We start from the raw sequence: 20693 nt of genomic DNA on the forward strand, positions 1-20693 counted from the left end.
ATGGAATTTATATATAAAGACAAGAGTCATGAATGTTGTAAAAAAAATCCACAAAATTAACACAAAAAACCACACAAAATGACAAAAAGACACAAACTGAGAAAAAATATGTAAAATTTACAAAAAAGACAATATTACAAATGACACAAAATGACAAAAAGACTTAAAATGACCAAAATAGACACACATTTCCAAAAAAGATAAATAATTACAAAAAGACGCAAAAAGGCAAAATAAGACCATAACCAGTTTTCTCCACATATTGAAGTATTGTCATGTTTCCAGCCTCTCCTGTCCTCTCCTCTCTGCTCTGTGTCAACAGCCTCTCCTGTTCTCTCCTCTCTGCTTTGTGTAAACAGCCTCTCCTGTCATCTCCTCTCGGCTCTGTGTAAACAGATTTTGGGAGGACTCACGGCTCTTCTTGATGCTGCTCTGCTGGTTGGCTTGGTGCTGAGCGTAAGCAGCCAGTTTGGTCATCAAAGGCTGTTTCTGCAGAACCTTGGCCTTCTTAGTGGGAGGCTTCCCCTGGACGATATGGGGGGACGGACAAGTCAGACAACAACAACAACCCAGCTTTTGGACATCATCTATAAAAGTTTTTACCTATACCAGAAGCAGCTCTAAACGGCTACTGCTAGGACCTGTGAAAATACCTAAAAATGTATGTTATTATGCAGATGACACTAATTTATATTACTGTAATGTGTTTTTATGCAGATGACACTAATTAATATAATACTATATTGTGTGTTTGTATTAAACGTGGCACTCATTTATAACACTATACTGTATTTTTTATGCAGATGACACTAATTTATATAACTATAATGTTTGTTTTTATGCGGGTGACGCTAATTTATACTACTACAACATATGTATTTATGCATATGACAATAATTTATAACACTACGTTTTTATGCAAATGACACTAATTTATATAAATGTAATTTTTGTTTTTCATGCATATGACACAAATTTCCCTACTATAATGTTTGTTTTTATACAGGTGACACTAATTTATACTACTAAAATGTATGTTTTTATGCAGATGACGCTAATTTATACTACTACAACGTATGTTTTTATGCAGATCACACTAATTTATATAACTATGTTTGTTTTTATGCAGATGACACTAATTTATACTACTTTAATGTATGTTTTTATGCAGATGACACTAATTTATTCTAGTATATACTGCAGATTCTATACAGCTATATGTCAAAGGCAAGCTGTACGTCTTCAGAGCAATGAAGCATGATCAAACATGTCTCTGAGGAGCAGAATTTTATGTTTTTAACAGGATCTTGTTAGTGCAAACACTTTATTTTTGGACACATGTAGAATAAAGAGATTCTGACACAAATATCAACATTTTAAGCTTCTTTTTAGTTACTTTTTCTAATGGAAACTTTCAAAACCAATTATCCGTTCAAGATTCCAACTCCAAAGATAATGTCTATCTTTACAGTTTCTTTTTACGGTAAATGGTGATTTTTTATTATATGTTTTTGGCATCTTTGATTTTTTTTAAAGAAAACAGGCTGCTGGGGTTGCAAGGGTTAAGAAGCAGCAGTCATGGTGGCTGCATTCTTTGTAAAAAAGGTGCAGAACAAAGACGAGAGCGAAGCTGGAACCACTGACTGGAGACGAGGCGTACCTGCAGTCTGGCCAGAATGCTGGCCTTCTTAGAGTTGGACGAGTAACTTCTGGAGCAGGAGACACTGCAGAAACGTTTGGTTTTACTGTAGAAAGCATCTCTGACGCCCACCATACCGCACATCTCACAGGTCGCTGAGGAACAGAGACAACAAGACACTCACAAAACACTTTAATGGACTAATTATGGTGAAGTAATAACAGACAGAAAAGCTGAAGATTTTCTCCTGGGAGGACACTGTCAGTAACAGAATAGAGCTTGTGTATCTTCTGTTGCTTTAGCCCTCTGGGATCACTTCAATTTACTCCACTTAAGGCTGAAAATGTCCACTTCCAAAAAAATGCAATGAAAACTTTACAGACTGATATTTTTTTTTTTTGCATAAACCTCTGAAACAACTTCAGCCCTGCTCAAAACTATCAAATATTGAAACAATTTTGGCATTTTAACCCTTTAAATCCAAGTTTGATTGCACAATGTCACTGATGTTTTTTATGAAAAAAACAACAACACAAAAATGTAGTTACTTTTCATATAATAAATCTTTTTTGGCTGAGGCATTGTTTTTTTTGTTTTTTTCACAGCCTTAGATATGTCAAAGATTAAGAACAAAATTGATTCTGATGCATTTTTAGTTTTTGTGTCGTGTCAGATTTAAAATTCTTGTTAAAAAGTGTTTTTTTTCTTTGAAAAACAGTGACATCATGTAATCAACTGGTATTTAAAGGGTTAAAATCCTCAAAATCTTTGAATGTTTGTTAGTTTTGAGCAGGGCAGAAGTTGTTTAAGAGGTTTATGCAGAAAAAAGTAGAAAAAAATATTAATCTGTCAAGTTTTTATGGCATTATTTTGGAGGTGGACATTATTATAAACCCATTAGAAAAAAATTCATTTGAATTTCAAAATATATCAAGAAAAAAACATTCTTCCAAAAGCATGCCATTTGCAGCATCACAGCCAAAATTATTGCCAAAACAAAAGTGAAAAATGACAAATATGGCGTGTGGTGCCAAAGGGTTAACAAACAAAAATATTTTATGTTGTACAAGTTAGTCCATAGTACATGGATGGTTTTTTGGATTTTTTACATTAGAGGCTTAAGTTCTAAATGTTTTTTTCTTTAAAAAAATAATTTAGCATTGTATTCAAGCATCAGATAAACTTATTCTTGATGAACTTGAAGATGGGAACGCGGGGAAAAAATTATGAAACATACTACATAGTAAACGTGAAAGGGTCATAAAAACTTACGTTAAGTAATGAGTAAAAGGACTCATGGTAGATGCTAAATGTTATAACTGACTTATATTTTTGCAGACAAAAATCCATTAATGGATTGTAATCACTGGTATCAAAGCATCACACAATGTTTCATTGACTTAATGTAACTTTGTACGACCCTTTTCATATATATATATATATATATATATATATATATATATAATTGATATTACTAGATACAACAACCCATTTATCAAGCTATATATATGTGCAATAACTGAAATACAAAATACTCTCAGAAAAAACAAAACAACAAAAAGCCCTCTGTGCAATATTAATAATGTCAGTATTTATGTATATAACCTGAATATAATTTATATATGGCTTATTTTTGTTCTTTATTCTGTTTTTCTATCTTTGAGCTGCTGTGACGACCTAAATAAAGTCTGATCTTAAAACAATTACTTTCATTATAAACAACAAAACTTGAATGACTTTTCCAAAACTTTCATCGGTTTAACTAGCTCCATGACTTTTCCAGGCCTGGAAAATGAGATTCTGATGTTTTTCCAGGTTTTCCATGACCGTGCTGAGGCTGTCTACGGCACAGAGGAAGAAGAGGTTTGGGGCTGACCCATGCCTGCCTTCCCGTCGGGGTAGGTGTACACCTGCCCGTTGGTCTTGATGAGAGTCAGGGAGGAGGAGGAGGAGGAAGGGGCAAGCTGGGCCCCGCCTCCTCCTCCTCCTCCCCCCAGCTCCTCCTCGTCACTGTCCTCAGGGCTGGAGGCGCCACTCCCCCCGCCGCTAGACTCGGTGCTGCAGCTGCTCCGGTCCTCCTCCAAACCGTCGAGCATCCCGAAGGAGTCGCGGCGCTTCCTGGACGGACGCTCCACCTGAGGACGGAGAGCCAAGGAATCAAGTGAGGAGGACGAAAGTAAATGAAAAAATAAGTAAATAAATAAATAAAATAAAATAGCGTTTATAAAATAAAAATTGTATCTTTGTATCTGTTTATTTATTGTGAAAAAAATAATTTTTAAAAATTCCAGAAATTTACTGTATTTTTTTACAGGGTTTTTCGGTACAAATGACATTAAAAAAAAAATTAAAAAATAGTTTTTTATCACAAGTATAAACCATAAAATAAAAGTTTGAAATATGTAAATTAATATAATGGGACATTGTAGTTTTTTTAATTTATTTTACAAGGTTTTTCATTTGCTCAATTATCTTTAATGTAAAAGTCCATCCATCCAGCCATCCACTTTCCTCCGCTTATCGGGGGCGGGTCGCGGGGGCAGCAGGCTAAGCAGAGCATTCCAGACGTCCCTCTCCCCAGTCACAACGTCCAGCTCCTCCTGGGGGACCCCTAGGCGTTCCCAGGCCAGGAGAGAGATATAATCCCTCCACCATGTTCTGGGTCTTCCCCGGGGTCTCCTACTAGTTTGACATGCCTTGAACACCTCTGACGGATAGCTCGTAAAAACGAGCCCGGTACCCCCATATTCCTGCCACTCCACAGGCACTGTCCCAGACCTCCACGCAACACTGGAGAGGCGTGTCAACCATGACAGCCCAACAGTTCCTCAGCTTGACGGCCTCCCTCACTGCAGGTGTCCACCAGCGGGTTCTTGTGTTGCCGCCATGACAGGCACCGACGACCTTCAGCTCCTTCCGGCCGCATCAACAATTGAGGCTTTGAACATGGCCCATTAGGACTCCATGTCCCCAGCCTCACCCAGGATGCTGGACAAATTCTTCCGGAGGTGTGAGTTGAATATCCTGCAGACAGGGGCCTCTGCCAGACGTTCCCAAACATTGGTGTTTGTTATGGACAATCTGTGACTAGCACAGAAGTCCAATAAGAAAACACCACTCGGGTTCATCGGGCCATTCCTCCCAATCACCCCCTCCAGGTACCATCATCGTTACCCACGTGAGCGTTAGAGTCTCCCAGAAAAACTATAGAGTCCCCAGGTGGTACCCCTTCTAGGACACCATCCAGGACTCCAAGAAGGCCTGGTACTCCAAGCTGCTATTCGATGCATAAGCCCAGGCAACAGTCAGAGATCTTCTCCTCGTAACTTGCAGTCGCAAGGAGTCGACCCTCTTGTTCCTCGGGGAGAACTCCAACACAGCGGCTCTCAGCCGGGGGCTTGTGAGTACCCCCCCCCCCCAGCGCCTCTCACCCTGGGCAACTCTGGAAAAGGAGAGAGTCCAGCCTCTCTCCAGAAGATTGGTTCTAGAGGCCATGTTATGCATGGAGGTGAGCCCGACTATTTCTAGCTGGTAACAATTCACCTCCTGCACAAGCTCAGGCTCCTTCCCCGCCAGCGAGGTGACGTTCCACGTCCCCAGGGCCAGCCAGCTGAAGGCGGAGGTCAGCACGCCCAGGTACCTGCCTACGCCTGCTGCCCGGCGCACATCGCACCCGACCCTTATCCCCTACTCTGCGGGCAGTGGGCCCACAGGTCGACAGATCCATGTAGCTTGTTTGGGCTGAGCCTAGCCGAGCCACCAGACACTCGCCTGCATGCTCCCCTTCCCAGTCTGGCTCCAGGAGGGGGCCCCGGTTTACCCATGCCAGCCGAGGTATGTTGATTTTTCCAGATCCGCTTCATAAGGGTCTTTGATGTAAAAATGTAAAAGTGAATTCTAAAAACAACCTACACATCAAATTGCTGTGAAATTAAGGCAACTTTTTTTGTTATAATAAAACTTTAAAATGAATGTAAAAAATATATATTATCTGTATTTTTAGAGAAATTATCGGTAAAATAATTTACGGTTGTTTACTGTGATTTGACGGTTTTTAATGTGTCAACTTCTGAAGAGAGACTTTTCTGCTCTTTTCTGTTAGTGTTTTAAAGCATGAGCCCAAAAATCTCTCACTCTCACTCACTCACACACACACACACACACACACACACACACACACACACAGCTGTTGCATCCAGCGGTTCACCGGAAGCAGCACTGCAGTGCGGAGAGAGGCAGAGGGGGAGAGAGGCTGACTGACAGCAGAGAGAGAGACACAGGAGCCAGCGACTGTGTCAACCTGAGAAAAATGGACCAGACCAGACACCGAATGACCTCCACAAATCTGTTAATTTTAAGTTTCTCTGATTGTACACACCGACATGTATCCCATATGAGATAACCCAGGACTGACTGCTGCTCGGCTGAAGCCAGCCTTGAATTCGGCCTACATTAAATCCACCTGGCACCATATTCTGTTGTAAAAATGTAATTTTTCTAATTGATTCACCTTGCCAATCACCGCTCTGCTAGGTACACTGTCGTGTACGTGATAGGCAACACAGCGGGAAAACAGTGACGCTGTAATAAAATTGAAATTATACATAATTAAAAGCTGCTGGTTCGAGTACATCTATGCCGAATTAAAGACTCCCAAGTCCGATTTATAAAAAAAATAATTTTAAGTGCTGGTCGGTGACATATGTGCTTCTGGAAACCAGAAAGTGAACCTAATATCGCGGGATTCTTCAGTGGAGTTCAGATGAAGGAGATCATGAGAACTGCAAGAGAAGCTGTTATAAAAAGGCTGTTTTGAGCGAATTAAGACATAATCTGCAAAACCTAATTATGCCGAATTTGGGTTAATGTTGAGTTCTTAAATTAAAATGTAAGATTTTATATCAATGTACTACATATTTTTTTCCGAGAGCAGAAGAGCTTTTAAGTAGTGGATTTCCCACAGGAGTTCTGGCTTGAGTCTCTGTCACCAGTCTTTCCGCTGTCACAACCACAACAAAGGAGGCAGAGCGGCTTCACGCCGGGCGGAGCGGCAGCGTGACTCACCAGGTCTCCGGGCTCCTCCATCAGGCCGGGCCGCGGACGGACTCGATCACCCAGTCTCTAAAACCCGCAGAAACCACCATCAGACCAGCAGCGGACATGTCAACACAATGATCAGACTGATAATGCGCAGGCGCAGCACCGCGGCTGCTCATCTCTCATTGGCTGCTGTCTCTTCTTCGTTCAGTTTGGACGGTGAGCCCGCCAGCGACGCTTGCTGGACAGAGCCCGAACCTCAATGTTATTAGGGCCCCTACAGCTATGCAACTATGCTATGCAATAGCTATTATTGTTTTTTATTAGGGCCCGAGCAGGCAACGACTTGCGAGGTCCCTATTGTATTTCGAATGATTTTTTTTTTCTTCCCAAATGATCGCATTTTTCACTGCCTGAACATACCCAAAAACTCATGAAACTTTAAATATAAGTCACACCTGGCGAACTATTTTATAATCTATTGTCATCCTGAATTTCCACCACTAGGTGGCGCTATAATAAAGGAAAGTGTGTTTTGGCTAATAACTCCCACATACTCTATCGCACATTCAAAAACCTTATATCCACGCGTTCACTGAGTTGTGCTTTTTTTCACAAATTACATTACATTACATTACATTACATTACATGTCATTTAGCAGACGCTTTTGTCCAAAGCTACTTACAAGAAGTGCATTCAACCCGATGGTACTAGACATAGACCATAGGAATCAAGTAAGTACATAACTTTAAGAGCTAACTGTCATTGCTAAAGGAGTGCTATATGTTAAAGAAGAAAAGAATAAGAGCTTTTTTTTTTTTTTTTTTTTTAAATATATCTGTTAGGTGACCATGACTTAACCGAGGTATTGTTGGAAGAGATAGGTCTGCAACCTACGGCGGAAGATGTACAGGCTGTCTGAGGTCCTGATGTCGGTGGGGAGCTCCTTCCACCATTTGGGAGCCAAGACAGAGAAAAGTCTGGAAGTGGTTTTGAGGCGAGTTGACCCACGCAGGGTGGGAGTCGCCAGCTGTTTGGCTGATGCAGAGCGTAGAGGACGGGCAGGGGTGTAGAGTTTGACAAGGTCCTGGATGTAAGTAGGACCTGAACCGTTAGCAGCAGAGCTAGAGTCTTGAAGCGTATCCGCGCAGCCACCGGTAGCCAGTGGAGGGAGCGGAGGAGGGGTGTTGTGTGTGAAAATTTGGGAAGATTGAAGACCAATCGAGCAGCTGCATTCTGGATGAGTTGTAGAGGTCGGATGGCTTTGGCAAATTCGCGAAATGTCGTAAACATACTTTTTCGAACTCCTCCTAGGCAATTTCATCGTTTTGCACCAAACTTTGCACACAGCATCTATGGACCCTCATAACAAAAAGTTATTAAAATAATTTTGATAACCCAAAGAATAATCAAGTTATTAAATAACAACTTCCTGCAGGTGGCGCTATTATCAACACAAAACACAAAGTGTTGCATATCTCCACATTGGTGTGTCTGAATGACATGAAACTCAGGTTACTACTTCCCTATGAGCCCCTGAGGCTCTGTGCAATATTTTGGCCAATGACCACTAGGTGGCGCTCTTTAAATTGAAGTATTTTATGTCGCCAAATCGGTTGGTCGGATTAACACCAAACTTGGTATACTTATTGTCAATGGCCTCCTGAGGATAACCCTTGAAGGTTTTAATTGATCGGCCCCTAGGTGGCAGTCTAATTTAATATTTGGCACTCTGCCCAGACCATAAGACTTAACGCAATGAAATTAATTATCATTATCATGTTTTTTATCTCTTTATCTATGTTATTTACTTTATTTGTACCCAGAGGTAGATTTTGTTTGCAGTATAGAGTCCTCATACACACACACAAAAGAGGGAGTTAAGAAATGGACTTACAGGTCCAGACTATACTTAGATATTGATGTGAACTAAAATATGAATAGCAAAAACAAAAAAGAAGACAGAAAAATAAACAAAATAAAACATCAAAATAAAATAAAACTTGTTTAGGCTGTAAAAACGTACATAAAGGTTAAAATGTGTATATATAGAAATAGTAAATACATACATAAAAGCAACAATAAATAAACACCTGTGCAAAGCATAGCAGGAACAAAACTGTTTTTGTGTCTTTTTGTTCTACACCTAGGGATTGTAAACCTACGCCCAGAGGGGAGGAGCTGAAACTCTGTGTGCAATGGATGGGAACTGTCATTTAAAATTGAACCAGTAATGCGCTGTAATTGTTTTGTGTACAAGGTCTCCACGTTGAGCTGTGGCTCACCAATCAGTCTGCTAGACCATTTTACTATTTGGTTGACTGAGTTTTTATTTTTCAATGAGAGGTTGGGGTGTGTGCGTTACAGGGGCCAGTCTATACCACCCCTATGAATTTCACTTTCATTTCAAGTGTTATAGTGTGGCTATGGTACCAAATATGAAATTAGACTGCCACCACAGTGCCACCTAGGGGCCGATCAATAAAACCTTAAAGGGTTATCCTCAGGAGGGCATTGACAATAATTGTACCAAGTTTTGTATAATAATGCACAAACTATCCCTTTAATCCTCATACAGTGTCTGAAGGAAGACTCTTAACTGATATGTATAAGTTAGAAGAGGCAGGTAGCAATGGTGGAAAGTAACTAGGTACATTTACTCAAGTACTGGACTTAAAGTACAATGTTGAGGTACTTTTATGTACATTTTATGTAACTTTATACTTCTACTCCACTACATTTTGAGGCATATATTGTACTTTTTACTCCTCTACATTTAGTTGACAGCTTAAGTTACTTTTCAGGTCAAGATTTAAAATGAAAAACATGATACATTTAAATTTTTTACCCATTTTTATAAATTAAACCACTTAAAAGTTTATTAGGTAGTTTAAATGAATGGAGTGGAGTCATTTCACAGTGTGGTATTTGTACTTTTACTGAAGTAAAGGATCTGAATACTTCTTCCACCACTGTCCTTTCTACTTCTTTACTTCTTTATTTTTTATTATTTTTTAATTATTATTATTATTATTTTAATTTTCTTTTTTAAAATATATCTATATCTATATCTATATATATATATATATATATATATATATATATATATTATTTTTTATAATAATATAATATAATTATATTATATAATTATATTATATTATAATATAATATAATTATATTATAATATAATATAATTTAATTAATTTAATTTAAATTTTTAAATTAAATTAATTACATTTTTTAATTTTGTATTTTTTTTCCTGCACTTTTGCGCATGCGCGGCTTTTCCAGCGCTTCTGCCCGGCCTCTCAACGCTTCTGCGCATGCGCGGCCCTGTGACGCTTCTGCGCATGCGCGGGTTTTCGCAGCAAGACCGCGCATGCGTAGAAGCGCAGGGGAAAAAAATTAAAAATTAAAATTAAAAAAATAATAATAATAATTAAAAAAAGAATAATTTCAAAATAATTAAAAAAAATTAAGAAGTAAAAAGGACAGTGGTGGAGGAAGTATTCAGATCCTTTACTTCATTAAAAGTACTAATACCACACTGTGAAATGACTCCACTCCACTCATTTAAATGTATCATGTTTTTCATTTTAAATCTTGACCTGAAAAGTAACTTAAGCTGTCAACTAAATGTAGAGGAGTAAAAAGTACAATATATGTCTCAAAATGTAGTGGAGTAGAAGTATAAAGTTACATAAAATGTACATAAAAGTACCTCAACATTGTACTTTAAGTCCAGTACTTGCTTCCACCATTGCTACCTGCCTCTTCTAACTTACATTAGACATACATACATATCAGTTAAGAGTCCTCCTTCAGAAACTGTATGAGGATTAAAGGGATAGTTTGTGCATTATTATACAAAACTTGGTACAATTATTGTCAATGCCCTCCTGAGGATAACCCTTTAAGGTTTTATTGATTGGCCCCTAGGTGGCACTGTGGTGGCAATTTAATTTAATATTTGGTACGGTGACCAAACTATAACACTTAAGGCAGTGAAATTCATAGGGGTGGTATAGACTGGCCCCTGTAACGCACACACCCCAACGGCAGCATGCCCCGACACGCGGGTACTGCGAGGGCCCGTTCAGTTCCGTTTATTTTTATTTTTATTTTTATTTTTTTATTGACAAAGAATAATGTACAAAATGTCATGGCATATTAACAACAAGTAACATCTCTCAGCAGGGCACATAATAAATAATATATATAAAATAATATACAGAATATACATCATACAATTAGGGGTCTATGAATATATTAAGATCTTCATACGCTGCAAGGAGAGACAGTGCATGTTTGTGTGTCATTAGTTTCAAGGCACTGAGGTGACTGTCCACAAGAGTCTTTTTAAAAACATTAAAAAGTGGTTTTGTTTTTCTCCATTTGGATGTGTGGATGAAGAATTTTGCCAGGATAATCAGGTTGTTTACAATCAAATCACATTTGGCGTCTTTCAAAATAATACCAAACACAACATTTTCTCTTGTGAGATGAGTAAGTTGGATTTTAGTTGATAGCCAGTCCTGCAGATCCTCCCAAAAAGTCCCAGAGTGTATGCAATGGAAAAACAAGTGATCAGTAGTTTCAATGTCAGTATCACAGAAAGCACAGTTGTTGTGATCAATACCAAATCTCAATCTTAGTAGTTCATTGGATGGATAAACATTATTCATGATTTTGAAATGAACTTCTTTTGTTTTAGGGCTTACAGGATACTTAAGATATTTGTCTCTCAATTTGTTAATGTCTGATTTAGGAAATAGTTGGATAATGGAATTTCTGTTAGATTGTATTGGGAAAAGAATTTTGGTTAGGTGAATACGCATGGCTACGTTTGAACAATCTCTAGCCAGAAAGTCAAGGCCATAGAAATTAAGTGCAGGAAGATTTATCACGCCAGAGTGCATATCTATGTTTTGGACTAGCCTTCTAACTGCTTCAGGGATCACTTTAATTACTTTATTAAATTGGGCTTGTGTGCAGGTTAAATCATATTTTAAACAAAAATCTGTGTAAGAGAGCCAATGCCCCTGGTCTTTAATTAGATGAGTTATGGACAATAGCTATTTTTGTACTGTGGATGTTTTCTTCCTCTTCCGGACACAATTTCGTCCCAATACTCGTCCTGCAACTCGAATAGTAATAAGAGTATTATATTATATAGTATAAGAGAAATATATATCAAATGTGTGGTTTCATCGGGATCGGTGTGCTATTACTTTTCTCTACGGAATACAAATTTAACTTACATTGCGAAAAACTGCGCAAAATGTTGCATTGAAGTGAATGGGACGGCCAAAAAAATGAGCGAAAAAGATATTGGAAGATAATTATTGGATAATTGGAGATTTTCAAATGTCTACTTCTCTGGCATAATTTCACCTAGAAACTCCATTTAAACTTTTAACAGTAGACACAAGTCATGTATATTGGTGTATTAATCCACGTTTCGATAGGTCATATAGTTTTTTATCAAACCCTGTTCAATGACCATGATCATTTTTGGAGAAATTCTGAGATTATAATGGGTGTGTATGACATCATTGCTCAGAGTGTAGAGGGAGAGAAAAAATTGTCAAAAAATACATTTGTAAACTGCGCTCCAGGCCGCAAATTCCACTCTACAGAAATTATTTACATATTTAAGAAATATTTAAGAATTGAATTGCCAATGATTGCTTCTTGCATGTGATAATAAGGAACCCGAGGAAAACATGCATGCAGGGGATAGGTACCTGGCAAAAATACTGTTAATAGCTGGTAAAAAAAGCTATCACGAGGAAATGGGGTAGAGTGGATCCTCCGAATCGGGAACAATGGATAGGGATAATAGAGGAAATCTATATCATGGAAAAACTGACACATCGCTTAAGACTGCAGGAAACACAGTTGGAGGACAAATGGCTGAAATGGACATATTTCAGGACCTGGAACAGCAACAAAGACTGGTGAAAGAGGACGAGACAGAGAACGAGTGACCAAAAAGGAATGTGATTCCCAACAGGACTTTAATTTGGTTTTTTTTGTTTTCTTATGTGGATGTTATGTTTGTGTATTGTGAAGTTATGTTTTTGTGTGTTGTTGGATGAAAAATGAATAAAAACCAAAGTGAAAAAAAACAAGCAAGAGAATTTAAAATGATTAGATTTCTAAATGGAGTTTCGATTGAGTCAGCACAGTGTAAAACCCTCCCCACTATTACCTGCTGATGATTTGTGTATAAAATATATAATATATGTGGAACAGTTGTCTTTTGATCCCTCTGGCTACAGAACTCAGTGAAGCAGCTCATCAGAACAAGTGAAAACCTGACTGTCCTTTTCACATTATGTGCTGTAAAACCCTCTGACAGGGCAGGGCTGCCTCCTGCCCAAACCTGTTCTCATCTTCGCCATTTAAAGGTTAATGCAGATTAAACCTGAGCTCCATCAAGTCCTGACACACCTGTGACAGAAACAGCCTCTGGGACACCAGACAGCTGCACCAGTTCACACAGAGAAGACATTCAGAAATGAGGACATAGAATAAGACATTTACAGTGTTGAGTTTTGCAGAAAAGGAGCGGTGCATGTTGAAGAGGATACATGAGTCCTGATGTGATATAATAAGAGAGCGGTGAGATGTGGCAGGTTCTTCGTGCAAACAGAGTGACCGGAGCAGGTCAGGGTTACCGTGTTCATCATGGACCTGCATCTTTGGTACATTACAGAGCAGTTTCAGCTGTTCCAGCTGTTCCAGCTGCAGCTCCCGACAGCAGCAGGAACTTCTGTCTGTCCAGAGAGAAGCTCAACCTGCAGCAGCTCAACAAGAGGCTGGCTGCGTACCTGAAGCAGGTAAGAACTAACTCTTTGCCCAGATGCATCCAGCAGCAGCCAAAACATTATACAATCAAACTGAGAGTTGGTGCAGAGTCAATGGGCCTCATTCACGAACCGTGAACAAATTTGAAGTCCTACTTACGAATATTTTACGAAGATTGTGGCATTCATGAATTTTTTTCTTATCCAGACTTTTTCTTAGTTAAGAACAAATCCTACGAAAACACTCAGGAGCACTCTTAAGCACATTTCAGTGCTGACATGTTGGCATGGTTGTGTTGTCTTCTTTTGTTTAGTTCAATAAAATACATGACAGTGAAATTTCCATCATATTTATGTATTTATTTATTCATTTAATTTTTTTTTAATTTTTAATTTTAATTAAATTAAATTAAATGTGCCAACGCTTTAACATGAATTAAGTAAATTGGAAATCATGCCGTCCATTAGTGATACCAGGTGGCATTTCTCCATCCACGGCCTACAAAACAATGGCATATATATTGCCGCTGCCCGAGGGCTCTGTACTATCTGGTTCTGTTGCAAGTTGGCTCTTTAAATAAAAAATAAAAAAAATCAAGCCAAGGTTGCAACCCCTCAGTCCAATACTAAAGACATATTTTGAGCTTTTTTTTGTTTGTGTTGTTGTAACCTGCACTAAGGCTGCTAAATATAATTTTGTTCCTCCAAGTGATCTCCTGCAGCAGAACTTCTAGTTCTGTTTACCTGTGCTTCAACGGATTTACACTTTGCTTTAGGCATTCTGTTGCTGTTTCCTCTGTGTGGCGTCTACACACGGCCCTGCAGTCCTTTTTATGGGCCCTTTTACGGGCATTAATGGGCGGTTACCTATGCTAATCCTATGTTAATTAGACTCACCTGGCATGCCCGCTCGATATACGAGGAGATGGCATTCATCAATTTAAGAACACGGCTGCGAACAATTCAGCAGCTTAAGAACACGTTGATGAATCTGACGTAGGGTCTTCTTAGAAATCTTCTTAAGAAGGACTTAAGAAAGAATCTAAGAAGATTCTTAAGAAGATATTGGTGAATGAGGCCCAACGTTCTTTAAAGAAGACGGAATGTGAAAATAGCAGATTTCTTAAGTTTAGTTCTGACTGAAGCATTTTATTATTCCATTGTTAAATTCATAAACTCTTTCTCCAGATGCATCCAGCTGCAGCAAAAACATTTTAAAAAAAGCTTTAATGGGTAATCCAGGCCTTAAAAGGGCAAGAAAACATAAAAGTAACAGATTTCTCATTGGAGTTTTGCATGGAAAGTATTTTATGATTCTATGTCTTGTTGTTTTTTGCATTAACTTTCTATTCTTTGATGCATAAGGTAGAAAAAACACACAAAAAAACATCTTCAACACATCTCACATCAAACTGACATTCATTTGAAAAAAATAATAATTACTTATTGTTTAAGGAAAATGCAACAGGAAGAGCCATGTTTCTCAACAGAGCCTCAACAAAGTGCCAACCTGTTCATAAGCAAAGTGTTATGACTACTCTTGCTTTCAAAAAAAGGTCAAAAACATCAGAGTAGTTTGTGAGGAGGAGGTCTACGACTAGGATCCAACACGAAGTGAAGGAAACACAAAAACACCAATTTTCCTCATGGAGTTTTGCCTCGGATTAGTGAAGTGATTTAACTGTTGATTTTGTTTGATGCAGCAGGTGAAAACTTTTCTTGTAGCTTTATAAATAATACTTAATGACTAAAAAAGATGAGAACATTAAAGCAGCAGAACTGCCTATGGAGTTTTGCATGTATTTAAACAAATAGTGTCTGAAGCTGATAAAAGGTCAGTGAAGAATGAATAATAAATATTCATATTCAGATCACAGCCTCTTTATTGAGGTGTATTTAGGGGTTTTAGCATCCTTCAGTATTTCTCCGCCTGGATTTATATCATATATTTTATCATGAATAAAACTGTCATTAGGGTTTAAACCTTCACTGAATTTTATTCAATGCAGGTCAAGTGTCTGGAGGCGACCAATCACAGGCTGGAGCGTCAGATCCAGGAGGAGCTGGACAGGAAGTGTCCCACAGAGCTGAGACACCTGGACGGATACCTGAAGACAACGTCCCTGCTGCAGAAACAGGCGAGCTCAGCATCATTGTAAACACACAGAGACAGTAACAACCCAGTCTCCTCTGATGACAGCAGTTCATCACACAGTCTCATCTCATCCACTCAATCCACTAAGATCCTGACAAACAGCATCATCTGAAGACCTCAGAATTTAAATTCTATGATTAAATATGAATCCAGAGATCAGCTGCAGAATGAGGAGAAGTGTTTCACTTTCTGATCATTAATTTTGATCAACAATAAAGAATGAATAAAAAAAGACATACAATAAATCTCTTCTGTCCAAACCAGGCCCAAACCTGGGCAAAATACAGATACAGACCAGATATAGACCAGATACAGACCAGATATAGACCCAATAAAGACCAGATTCAGACCAGATATAGACCCAATAAAAAACATATATAGACCCAATAAAGACCAGATATAGAACAGATATAGACCCAATAAAGACCAGACTCAGACCCAATAAAGACCAGATATAGACCCAATAAAGACCAGATATGGACCCAATAAAGACCAGATATAGACCAGATATAAACCCAATTAAGACCAGATATGGACCCAATAAAGACCAGATTCAGACCCAATAAAGACCAGATATAGACCCAATAAAGACCAGATATGGACCCAATAAAGACCAGATTCAGACCCAATAAAGACCAAATATAGACCAGATATAGACCCAATAAAGTCCAGATATAGACCCAATAAAAACCAGATTCAGACCCAATAAAGACCAGATATAGACCCAATAAAGACCAGATATGGACCCAATAAAGACCAGATTCAGACCCAATAAAGACCAAATATAGACCAGATATAGACCCAATAAAGACCAGATATGGACCCAATAAAGACCAGATATAGACCAGATATAAACCCAATAAAGACCAGATATGGACCCAATAAAGACCAGATAAAGACCAGATTTAGGTCAAATACAGAAGAGATATAGACTTGTCACAGTGAGGTGTAGTGTCTCAGGCCTGTTCTGACTCGTCAGGAAGTCGAGCGTTTGTTTAAAGGTCAGCCAGGTTGAAACAAGTCTGACTCTGAAATGTCATCAATTCAAATGTCAGAGATTAAAGCTGAACTTTAACTCATCCTGTAAACATTACAGGTCCTTTCAATCACGAAGGCTTGTCTTTGAACAGAAAGAGTTGTGGTGAGTCTCTGACTGACTTCACATTTCATTTGTGTTGGTAACCACAGTGAAGCGCTGCCGGAGCACCGGAACAATGATCCGCCTCGTTCTGCCTATGTTGTTCCTCAAGCTGACGTTTACAGTTTAACAGGAGAGCTGCAGTCAGATTTAAACCACACTGGGGTTATTATTCTGATCAACAGTAAAGAATGGGCAAAATACTAAATAAATACAAAATAAAGACTTTAAAAAAAACAAATAATGACTAAATAAAGACTTAAAAAAATTAAATAAAGACTTAATAAAGACTAAAAACTCTAAATAAAGACTAATTAAGACTAAAAAAAAACAACTAAATAAACTAAATAAAGACAAATGCATTTGAAATTTAAAGTCCGTTTTCAGTAAAAATAAAAAAGGAGCAACTCAAGTCAGAGGCTAAAGTCCAAGTGAGGACAGGAGTCACTGGTCTGCCAAATGTTCAACGACTAATAAAGCTTTCACAAAAAAACAATGTCAGACATCATCCAGGTCTCTCTCTCTCTCTCACAGATCGGTGAGTGTCTCTCGGCCGAGGCTCAGGTGAAGCTGCAGCTGCTCAATGCAGAGCTCACCGTCTTCGACTTCAACATCAGGTAGATCCACTCACCTGCAGCACATTCATCCCTTCATCCCTTCATCCCTTCATCCCTTCATCCCTTCATCCCCTGCCGTCTGAACAGGTGTGAGAAGGAGCGTGAGCACCGTGGATGTCTGGAGGCTGAGCTTGGTGACCTGAGGATGCTGGAGGAGGTGCTGAAGGTGCACACACTGCCGGAGCTCCACACAGTGCTGAGCGATCAGAGGCAACAGCTGATGGAGCTGCAGATGCAACACAAACAGGTAACAAATAAAGAAAACATTCACCTGGTTTATCCAAATGAACATCTACGTTATGTTTCCCGTCTACCTGTGCAGGACACGCAGGGTCTCCTGGCCCAGCTGTCAGGGGGCGTCTCCGTGGAGATGCAGTCCGCTGAGCCATCAGACCTGACCCGGCAGCTGGACGTCCTGAGACAGGGGAGTGTGGCGCTGCTCGACAAGAACCAGAACGAGTGCTGGTCCAATGCCCAGGTAGAAAACATCTGCAGCACGCTCTTATTCTGAAATACTGTTCTTTGACAACAGCCCGGTCTGTCACGGCCGTCTGACACCAACATGTTTAATAGCCAGCATGTTGTGGTCAGGTGTCCATGCTGATCCCTCCAGAGGTGACCTTTGACCCTGCAGCAGGGTCAGAGGTCGTGCAGGCCAAGCTGCAGCAGCTGAGGAGGACTGCAGCGAGTCTGGAAGAAGAGCTGACACACCTGCAGGCTCAGGTGAGATGAAACTAATCTGAAGAATATCAAACTAATAATAATGATAATAATACATTAGGTAACTCTTTTAACTTACCTCATTAATGCATCTGTATTGAGGATTTTCATTTACTCAAAACAGGAATAAATTCAGGAATCTAGGAAAACCAAACAAAGCAATTACTTTCAAACAATCAAAGAAAAAGTCCTGCATTAAAAACTTACTTAAGTAAAAATACAAAAGTAAAAAGAGTTGATTTTTTTCCAGAAACAAGGCAGAGAGCAGCATATCTTTAGCTGAAAGCTCATCCACTGTGCTAAACTCATTGTGGCCTGTTACCTCAGAGACAGAACTAGAAGAAATATACTGTTTCCTGTGGCTGCTTCACAATAAAAGCCCTTCCTGACGAGTTGAAGTGCTGAACTGCACCCCAGTCCGTTTCAGCGCTTTTCTTTCGTTTGTGCTCTTTTTACATTCTCCTTTCTGTGTCCTTGTGGTTCACTGCAATATATAAAATCTATATAAAATCTAAACTCTGTTGATGAGCATGTTACATTGAGACAGACAGGCTGAATGGATGCTGCACAGTTTTAGATGATTAGATTGGATGTGTTGAGCCCCCAAATTGTTACGACTTGTATTTCACTGCAATATATATAATCTATATAATCTATAAGTTCTGCATCTCTATGGAATCAGCACAATCAGAACAACTCAAACATGTCTTTGTGCAGAATAACACAGTGTGAATGAAAGAAATCAGAAAAAAAGAAATCAGAAAAAAAGAAGGGAGTTGAGTCGTGATTATGCAAAATCAGATACAGCAATGAGCAGAGCATGTTTCCTTCAACACATCCAGCTCTCAGTCTCTCCGTCTTTTCTGAAGTTGCCTTCAAATGTAGTTTGAAATGTCGGGATCATAAAAACACTCATGGCTAATGTCATGTAAAAGAAGTCAGGAGCAGAATTTGTACACGTGGAACCTGTGAAGTTGAATCACAAATCCAGGACGTGTTTTATGTTTCCAAATAAAAAACATGATCTTAAGTTCGTCTTAACACGATAAAAAATGATAAATGTAATTAAATGCAAAAGGAAGACTAACATGCAGCTTGGTGTCTGTCCGTCTGTGCAGAACATGGGCTTGGAGGCCTCTGGTCTGGACCAGACAGAGTCCTTCGTCCAGCAGCTGGCGGTCCTGCAGCAGAGAGCAGACAGTCTGTGCGGAGACCTGGACTTGGTGCTGCAGGCTGCAGCTCAGCAGGCTGAAGACCATGAGATCCTGCTGGGCGTCAAGAGCAGACTGGAGACCGAGATCCTGGACTACTGGAGGCTGCTGGATGGACTGAACCAACAGGGGTATGAGTCCATGATAATAGGAATTTAATGTTGCAAAATAACCATGTTGAAAGACATCTTTCTGTGTCCATTTTGGTGTTATTTTGGAAAACAACAACCACACGTAACTCAGAATTCTTACAAATGATTATGTGCTTATGGTATTAACTGTCTGTTTCTTTTGTCCTATACATAGCTCCAAATTACATATGCCTCACCAGGAAATGTCCTGGTAAATTATTAAAAAATGATCATAAAGTAAATAACTTTTCCCTAAATCGTTTTTGTGCTTGAACAATATTGTCCAGTCTGTTTTCTTTTCTTCTTGGGTTCATTTGTCTCGTTGTTCACAGGGTCTCAAGTCCTCCCTCAAACATCACATCTCTCTGTACTATACCTGGCCCTTCTGCCTTCAGGAGAAACGTCACAGTGAACAAAAAAGTCAGTGTTCAGGGAGGAAATCCGAGGATGATGGGGGTTCAGACCATCTCCAGAGGGCACGTCCGCTCTGTCAGACAAGCACCTGTAGTTTCCTCAGTGTCAGATACAAATTTCACAGTCCAATCGATCACGGTCCAGAGCAAACAGCCAAAGAACTCACCAGTGAGATTGATAAACACCTCAAATCTGAAGGGTTCATTCCACAAGTCTGAAAACGAGAGATCAGGATCCCTTTCTGAAATGACTGGAAGGGAATCCACAACCATCAGCGCCACGATCAACAAGCAGAGCAGCCCTGCGGAGGATAAAGACCACGCTAAAGACCCACAGAGCTTATCGTTTGTCAGTTCTGAGATTAGTAAAGGTGTCAAGGCTTTAAAATCAGACATAAATACTGCACAATCAGTCAACACGCTGGTTCCTAACACACAATCTGCTAGAAGTTCTGCGTTCCAGGCAAAACCAGAAACTTCCACCCCCAATCAAGTAACCAAAGAAGCTGGTTTGCAGACCACTAAAACAGAGATCACCAAAACTGTTCTTTCTGCAGAAACAGTGGTAAAGTACAAATCACATTCTGCAACAAATACAACCACAACTGACCCCAGCAAAGAAACTGCTGCAGAGGTAAAGAAAGAGACAGAAACCAGTACTCCAGCTCAAATTAACTGCACTGAGGGCTCCATCCAGAATAAGAACCAGGAACCTGCAAACGTTGTGTCCTTGAGTTCGGACACTTCAGCAGAAGCTGTCAGGGATGCAGGGGAAGTTGTTGTTACAGCATCCATTGTGTCTGGATCTCACATTCCTAA

The 20693-nt window shown here is 39.4% G+C and overlaps 2 protein-coding genes across 5 annotated transcripts in view; one reads left to right on the top strand and one right to left on the bottom strand.

Moving 5' to 3' along the window:
* Positions 1–6820, bottom strand: part of LOC131983907 (MBT domain-containing protein 1-like) — a 30912-nt gene extending 24092 nt beyond the window's left edge. For 3 of the 4 annotated variants that reach the window (XM_059348740.1, XM_059348738.1, XM_059348741.1), the window contains exons 1-4: positions 6704–6820; positions 3516–3774; positions 1661–1794; positions 414–525 (exon numbers count right to left, since the gene is read on the bottom strand). In XM_059348740.1, coding sequence (XP_059204723.1) covers positions 414–525; positions 1661–1794; positions 3516–3774; positions 6704–6724 — 526 coding nt within the window. In that variant the 5' untranslated portion in view covers positions 6725–6820. The remainder of the gene's footprint in view (positions 1–413; positions 526–1660; positions 1795–3515; positions 3775–6703) is intronic. The other variant, XM_059348742.1, reaches the window with a different exon arrangement.
* Positions 6821–13309: 6489 nt separating this feature from the next.
* On the top strand, positions 13310–18131 carry LOC131983394 (keratin, type I cytoskeletal 47 kDa-like). The gene is made up of 6 exons (XM_059348114.1): positions 13310–13522; positions 15499–15627; positions 17317–17399; positions 17487–17646; positions 17722–17877; positions 17991–18131. The coding sequence occupies exons 1-6, from the start codon at positions 13310–13312 to the stop codon at positions 18129–18131; spliced, it is 882 nt and encodes a 293-aa protein (XP_059204097.1).
* Positions 18132–20693: the final 2562 nt, after the last annotated feature.

Source organism: Centropristis striata, chromosome 13 (assembly GCF_030273125.1).
Source record: "Centropristis striata isolate RG_2023a ecotype Rhode Island chromosome 13, C.striata_1.0, whole genome shotgun sequence".
Classification (NCBI taxonomy): domain Eukaryota; kingdom Metazoa; phylum Chordata; class Actinopteri; order Perciformes; family Serranidae; genus Centropristis; species Centropristis striata.

Coding starts and splice junctions, on each gene's coding strand:
- LOC131983394 (XM_059348114.1), top strand. CDS start 13,310: ATGTGGCAGGTTCTTCGTGCAAACAGAGTGACCGGAGCAGGTCAGGGT. Junction 13,523..15,498: donor TGGCTGCGTACCTGAAGCAG/GTAAGAACTAAC, acceptor TATTCAATGCAG/GTCAAGTGTCTGGAGGCGAC. Junction 17,400..17,486: donor GTCTTCGACTTCAACATCAG/GTAGATCCACTC, acceptor CCGTCTGAACAG/GTGTGAGAAGGAGCGTGAGC.